The sequence below is a fragment of the Mytilus galloprovincialis genome, chromosome 8, assembly GCF_965363235.1.
Source record: "Mytilus galloprovincialis chromosome 8, xbMytGall1.hap1.1, whole genome shotgun sequence".
Classification (NCBI taxonomy): Eukaryota; Metazoa; Mollusca; class Bivalvia; order Mytilida; family Mytilidae; genus Mytilus; species Mytilus galloprovincialis.
Genome location: NC_134845.1, coordinates 24377528 through 24385254, shown reverse-complemented (window position 1 = coordinate 24385254; position 7727 = coordinate 24377528). Strand labels below are relative to the sequence as shown.

Genomic DNA, 7727 nt, shown 5'->3' with positions numbered 1-7727 from the left:
AAGGGAAATATGTCAAAGAGACAAAAATTCAACTTAAGAGCAGATAACAGCTGAAGGCCACCAATGTGTCTTCAACGCAGCGAGAAAAACATATATTAATTGCAAGAGTACATTTTTGTCTTCAATTTTCTTTGTGTCATTGGAAAGTTTGTAGGCAAAAAACAACATAGTTTTGAAAAAAAAAAAATTACTTTTCTTTAAATCTTAAAATAAAATCTAATTAAAGCAAAGGTACATGTAAATTACCAAAGTAACTTTAAATATACACCTTATCAATTTTATAGTATATAGTATGTACACATCGATAGAGTGCAATTGCTTATCTCTTGTCGATTATCATTAACATACCAGAGTTCTATTCCGAAATGACTGTCAGAAATTTGTTTTTAATTGGTCTTTTTGGAATATGTTCATCCTCAGAGGAGAGTAAGAATCAACAACTACTCGATCGTATTGAAGCATTAGAGCGGACCCAGACTGAGTTAATGCATGTTGTTGAAAGGTTGTCAAAATCAGACAGCTGTGCCAAAGCTCTGTCAGCTAAATGTAATGGAATTGATCTAACACACCTCAACAAACGTCTTGAAGGTAACACACTATCATTGTCTACATGCACACGTTCTTGCATACAGTAAATTCAAAAATTATTGCGATGTTTTATTACTGCGAATAACGCTTCTTAATGAGTATTGCAATGATAGAAACTCGAATTCTGAATTTGATACTTCTATATGTATAAAGATGTTCCTAAAAACTTATTAATCAATCTCGTATATTTTTGTGCATTCTTCAATAATCCCAAAAATAAATGAAAAACCAATGGTTTTTATGAATTAACAATATGATACAGTCTTAAGAATCTATAACCTTACTTGTAAGATCATTCCTAACATTGTTGTATTGAGATAAAATGTCGATATTGATATGAAAATTCAACACATTGCTCGCCTTAGTGATTGATGCTTGGTTAATATTAGTACGAGGACAATGCATATAACTATTGATATTGTTAAGAATTTTACAATTACAAACAAAAAAAAACAAAATCAGCTTTAAATTCTAATTTTAAAGCAAATATGCAAAAATATTACACATAAAAGTGTGTTGGCATAGAAGAAAAATTAGTACGTAATCTGTATTAAGTTTCCCCCCAGTATTCATTGGATAAAGTTTATTCTCTGTTTAGTTGATCGGATATTGACACAAATATACTGCATTAGATAATCTTAAACACAAATCTATTTAGCAAGACAAATCATTATATGTACCGATGTCTACACCTGTTTAACTTAATAATATACGATTGTTTTTATTTTCCCAGTTAATCCGACAACCCCAGTGGCCTTTTCAGCATACATCAACCACTCCGTTGACAAACTTGTTCATGGTGCAGTAATTCCTTTCGAGAGGGTCACCATGAACGAAGGAAATGCTTTTAATGGTGGTACAGGTATATTCACCTGTCCAAAATCTGGACTGTATTTATTCATGTGGAATGTCATGGTAGACCAAGGTCACCAAACACAAATTTCTTTCGTTGTAAATGGTGCAACCCGTCGTTGGTCCTATGCTGTGGCCACCGCTATCAATGCTGGATACCAAAATGCAGCTAATCACGATATAGTTCGTCTGAACGAAGGTGACAAAGTATGGGTTGCCGACGACTACGCTTCTGGCGAGATTCATCCCCACCATACTACATTTTCTGGTGTTTTATTATCTCAATAAAAATAGTATATTTCGTCGTGGCAATTGTTATTATTTCTTAACACTTGATGAGGTTTGATTAATTTTGCGCTTACAATCTTGATCGACTATTGTTACTTGCAACACGACGGTAACCACAAGTAGAATAAAAGTACGTACCATTTCAGAGCACATGAGCTCACCGGCTGGTTAGTAGGAGTTCGTGAGGCTCCTTCGTCAGTAGCTATATATAGTCTGTTTATAATTTTTTATAATAATTGTTATTCGTCTTTTCATTCGTAGTTTTTACTTTTTGAAATGATGTAATCTGTTTTATTGGACTGTTCATGGATTCTCCTGTTTAATGGATTGTGTGATACTTTCAGTTTCATCATATTAGAATTAATTTATTTGAGGAATATGTTAGAAGTCACGCAGTAATCAACAACGGGTATCATAATTTACCAATTAAACATTTAAGAGGGAACTATGCATATAAATTGCATTATTCGTACACCAAAATGAAAATAACATCCCGTCATTTGACGATTTTCCATAGTTTCAGACGTGTTTAACCAAACACAAAACGTAAACGTAAAGTTAAGTGTATGTACAACATCGATAAGTTTGAAAATCTGAAACCTCAATTCTCAAAACAACTGATTTAACGCTACAAAACAAACAAAACGCAGTAGACTTTATATTTCATAATACGGAAGACTTTGTGCATCAGTCAAGTTTTCATTGTGCAGTAGAATCTTGTTAACTGTGCTTCTTTTAAGAAGGCGAAAATGCATCTATTCATAATGGTTTGAATTGAAAATTGAAATTAAAAATTATATTACATCACTGAATTGGGATGACTACTTCACAAACTATTATTATCCTATGACAAACGCGAAGAACGTCAACGTCCCATTTCTCAGTACAGCATTATGTACAAACCCGGCATCAATGGTACTGTGAGTATTCCAAATGTGGTATTTAGAGCTCACTTAGAACATACATGCAAATGAAATGGAAAGCAATTATGCAAAGCAATTTAATATGAAGGTTTACGAACTTGTGTCATGATAAACCTTGAAAATCTCTGTCATAGTGCCTTTTGTACGACACGTTTATAAATAAGGTCTAGTTTCTTATCGCAAGAAGATTATTGTTAACCTACACATAACATTACGAAGCATTGTTCTAAAATGATTTTTCGAGGGTTGTTGTTACTTTGTCTCATTGGAATATGTTCAGCGTCAGAAGAGGTGATTCAGAACCAACACCTCCTCGCTCGTATTGAAGCACTAGAAATAACAGTTAAAAAGCTGTCAATATCAGACAACTGTGCCAAAGCTCTGTCTACCAAGTGTGAGGGAAATGATTCAGATCTCCTCAACAAACGACTAGAAGGTAAATATTTAAATATAAGTTGTGATAAAAAGATTAAAGCAGTATTTTTTTTCTTGACAACATTGATGTACGTTTCGGCTTTCAAGTTTATACACAGATTATAGGTGTTCCTATAAGCACAAGTTCCGCCTCTATACTGACACAATTGTTTTTGTACTTTCGTGAATAACTATATATGGCAACACGCGATAAGTTAAGAGTCGTTTAAATTAATCGATATGTCGTGTACAAGTTGCAATTTTGTACAGGTTATAACAAGTACAAAAATTTTGTACATGTTATAATTTGTACAATGCCAAAATACAAGTAATAACATGTACAAAAGTACCTAGTACATAACATGTACAAAATATTGCTTAAAAATAGTTTTTACCTACATACAAAGTTCAAAAATAATAATAAAGCAGAATATTCATTCAAGATTAAAATTCATCAAATAATAAAGAACAATAATCAAATGCAATAAGGTGCACAATTTACAGCGTGCATATCATACATTTTAGAAACAAGTTTTTTTTACTTGTTTACAAGACAGAGACATGTGACACCTTTGCGTCGCGCAAAACTTTTATGCTTCTACATTTACACCACCAGACTTACAATTGCCTTTTTTACACTGACAATGCACAAAACTTTGCCCGCCACTTATTGATATCTTACGCACCATATCTCTCACACTCATATCACTCATTGTGACTTCAGACACATTGAAAGTTGCATTTGCAAGCAATTGAACTTGGTTTCTACTCATGAATTTGTCCAACGAAGTCTTTAGTTCCAATTTTATAGCCGCCATATTCATTCACATTCATCATCACGCCTTTGATGTTTTTCTCATCGGTAGGGCCCATATCGATAGGGCCTTAAATGCCGACCGGCATGAAGAGGATAGGTGAGGTGAGGGCCCATATCAATGGACGAATATGAATGATAACTTTGTCACCTTGGAAGAGAACATTTAATCTAGTTTTTGAGTTTTTTGTCAAGGCATCAGCTTGTACCTGCTGACCAGAAAGGACACGCTTGATGTCAATATTTAAAATTTCGGACAAACACTCACTGGTATTGACAGCAGGAAAATCACCACCAGAAAGCGCCCTATTTCGAGGAAGTATACAAGTAGATATCATGCTGATACTTCCTCACAAACCATGTTAGCATCACTTCAATCCATTACCATTGTTTCTGTTTCTAACTCAATTGTTTGTTCATTATTGTCTGCTGAATCATGACTATTCAATTCCCTATCAGTTTTACAGTGTTTGTGTTAGTAATAATGTCCGTCTCTGACATTGTCTTGTCAGTTTCAATTTCAGTGTCGGTAATATGTTCCTCTGGTAAAAAGGTCTTCACTTTGAGGACTATTGGATACAGAACTTCCTTCGAATAATGCTTCTATTTATCTGGTCATAAACTGTATCAAAAAGGTATCACACTAATATGAATGAACTATAATAAAAAAAATTATGAAAATATTATTGAAGTTAATGGCATGTGTTGTAATAATAGAAACATATTTTTATTTTCAAATTTGTACAAGTTAAAACCATTTTTAAGCAATATTTTGTACATGTTATAACATGTATGAGGTACGTTTGTACATGTTATAACTTGTATTTTTGCATTGTACAAATTATAACATGTACAATATTTTTGTACATGTTATAACCTGTACAAAATCGCAACTTGTACACGACAGATACATTCAATTATAAAACTTACCGATCTTGATGATATTTTCCCGTTCAATCTTAAATTTACAGAATTATCTTAATTTACTGCTGTAATTAAATTTTACTCAATAAAACTTAGTTTTGAAATTATCAAATATATCGAAACACAGTTGTTTCCTATGTTTCGATATTTCAGTTTTACACGGGGAAAAATATGCGACTGTCATACAAGTGAGAGGTTAAGCTAGCTATAAAACCAGGTTTTATCCACCATTGTCGACATGAGAAAATGCCTGTACCAAGTCAGGAATGAGACAGTAATTATTCATTCGTTTGATTTTGCCATTCGATTACGGACTTTTCGTTATGAATTTTTCTCGGAGATCGGTATTTTTGTTATTTTACCCTTTACATCAATTTCATTGAATGTGCGATGTGCACTGAAGTATGTTAAAGACTGAGATATATGTTTTTTTGTATAAGTAACTGTAATAAGGGATTTGAAGTACCTAACTGTAATATTAAAACCGTAACGGGAGTGATTTTGCTTGATTTTCGTTTGATGAAAACGTAATCAATTGAATTGAGGTCGGTACCTGGAATGTAAGTAACTGCACGTAGTCCTAAGTTCGTTTATTTACGTATCATTGTCATTTTCCTTGGTTTCTTTTTTGACCTGTTCTGTCATAGGACTAGGATTTCTGTTAAACTGAGTTTTTTTTCTGTTCGTATTGCTGTGTGTTTCTTTATTCTACATTGGCTAGAGGTATAAGGGAGGGTTAAGATCTAACAAAACATGCTGAACCCCGCTGCATTTTTGCACCTGTCCAAAGCCATGAGCCTCTGGCCTTTGTTAGTCTTGTCTGTTTTTTTAAATTTTAGTTCATTTACATGTTTTGGAATTTAGTATGACGTCCATTTTCACTGAACTAGTACACATTTTTGTTTAGAGGCCAGCTGAGGCCCAACTGGGTGCGGACTTGTATCGCTGCGTTGAAGACCCACTGAGAGCATTCGGCTGTTTTCTGCTCTTTGGTCGGGTTGTTGTCTCAGAAATATTCCCCATTTCCATTCTCAGTTTTATTCAGTTACTGCAGCTACTCTCAGATCTGTATTTTGTGTTTTAGTTAGTTATTTTTTTGTGTGCAATGTATAGATCTAGATGTGAGGAGTTAAGCCTTTATCACCTTAGTAAGTGCTGATATTGTATCATTACACTTCTGTTCCAGGTGGAAAGGGGGATTGCACCACAAACATATTCGACCCCTCTACATTCTGTATTTTGTTGTCAAAAGTCAGGAAAATGTACTTCAGTGGTTGCATCTCATATTTGTTTTATATTAATTGTTTTGTATATACTACATTCATCCGTTATTTTTCGTTAACTTTGCATTGTTGAACGTTTGTTATTTCGGGACTTGTATGTAATAAATAAAGAACATAGTTGTAGATATTTTCCACTGAACTCAACGTTTACCATATTAAATAAATACATGCGAGATTATCGTAAAACAGAAAAACTAGATAGTAAATAATTTAAACTATTTCAAACTGGAACTCAAAGATACCAGTCTGAGGGTTATATTTCTTTACGCCAGACGAGCGGTTTGTCTACATAAGACTCTTCAGCTGTGCTCAAATAAAAACAGTTGAGCCTTTTTAAATGTTTGAAAACTTTAATTCGAAAGTAATCAACGTGTGACAGCGGTATTTTCCTCTGTTTTATTTCGTAACAATTCAATCTTTATCTAAAAGCAAGCGACTATTGTTCTTCAAATTGTTACGACGACAACCCCTGTTTAAACGCTTAAAGCATCAGTTCATAGAGAAACGTATTCATGTATGTATACAGCATTTTCAATATTTCACCTGTACCAACCCGATTCACCACAGTGCCTTTACTATCATAAAAGAGGGAGTATTTTGGTTGGTGGTTGATACGATGTGTGAAAGATAAAAAGCGATAATTCATATAGTCATACTCTAATAAATCACACAAATAGATGTTGTTTTTTACATTGGACATGACGTACTACAGTGTAAGGGTTTGATGGTAACCGATCATATCGTTGACGTACAGACTGTGGTTGTCCAAATGTAAATGATATCCATATCAACACAGTTGCAAATACCCTTAAATTTTATATGTTTCTAATTTTAAAGTATATAATCAATTATAGTATTGTAGACAGTAGTAGTTTTAAGTTGTGTGTGGTTTTTTTCAAATGTTGGTCCATTTTTACATTTGTATGTTTCGAAGTTAAGTGTTGTGTCTATTTTGCTGAACCTTATACATAAGGGTATAAGTGAAAGCTGCAGTCTGCCTTCAGATGCGAGACTGTGTGGTCGGGTGGTTGTCTTCTTTGACACATTTAATTTTATCAGCATTTTCATTAAAATTGTAGTAAGAGGGACGCCATTTTTTATATTCTTAATCTGTAAATGTATGCATATTATTTTAATTTTACGATTTTACCTTTTTCATATTCCCTTTTTCAGTCAACTCCTTAACTCCAGTGGCCTTTTCAGCATACATCAATCACTTTGTTAGCAACATTGCCATTGGTGCAGTAATTCCTTTCGAGAAAGTTACCACAAACGAAGGAAATGCATTTAACGGCGGAACAGGTATATTTACCTGTACACAATCTGGACTGTATTTATTCATGTGGAATATCATGGTAGACCACGGTTACAGCACACAAATAAATTTGATTGTTAATGGTGCAATCCGTCGGTGGTCACATGCTACTGCCATAAATTCGGGCTACACAAATGCAGCTAATCACGACCTAGTTCGTTTGAACGAAGGGGATAAAGTTTGGATTGCCAACGAACGGACATCCGGTGAAATTCACCCCCATCATACTACTTTTTCAGGAGTTTTATTATCTTTATAAAACAATAATTCATAATTGATTGTCGCTTATTTTTTCCAATCACGTATTTTGATATGGTTGCAATTTA

The 7727-nt window shown here is 33.7% G+C and overlaps 2 protein-coding genes across 2 annotated transcripts; both read left to right on the top strand.

Annotated features, from left to right (window-relative positions):
• Positions 1-315: 315 nt before the first annotated feature.
• Positions 316-1741, top strand: LOC143043197 (complement C1q-like protein 4). Its single transcript, XM_076215610.1, has 2 exons — positions 316-588; positions 1322-1741. The coding sequence occupies exons 1-2, from the start codon at positions 366-368 to the stop codon at positions 1726-1728; spliced, it is 630 nt and encodes a 209-aa protein (XP_076071725.1). The 5' UTR covers positions 316-365; the 3' UTR covers positions 1729-1741.
• Positions 1742-2829: 1088 nt separating this feature from the next.
• On the top strand, positions 2830-7675 carry LOC143085375 (complement C1q-like protein 4). Its single transcript, XM_076261663.1, has 2 exons — positions 2830-3087; positions 7260-7675. Exons 1-2 carry the CDS (start codon positions 2883-2885, stop codon positions 7658-7660), a joined length of 606 nt encoding a protein of 201 aa, XP_076117778.1. The 5' UTR covers positions 2830-2882; the 3' UTR covers positions 7661-7675.
• The last annotated feature ends 52 nt before the right edge of the window (positions 7676-7727 follow it).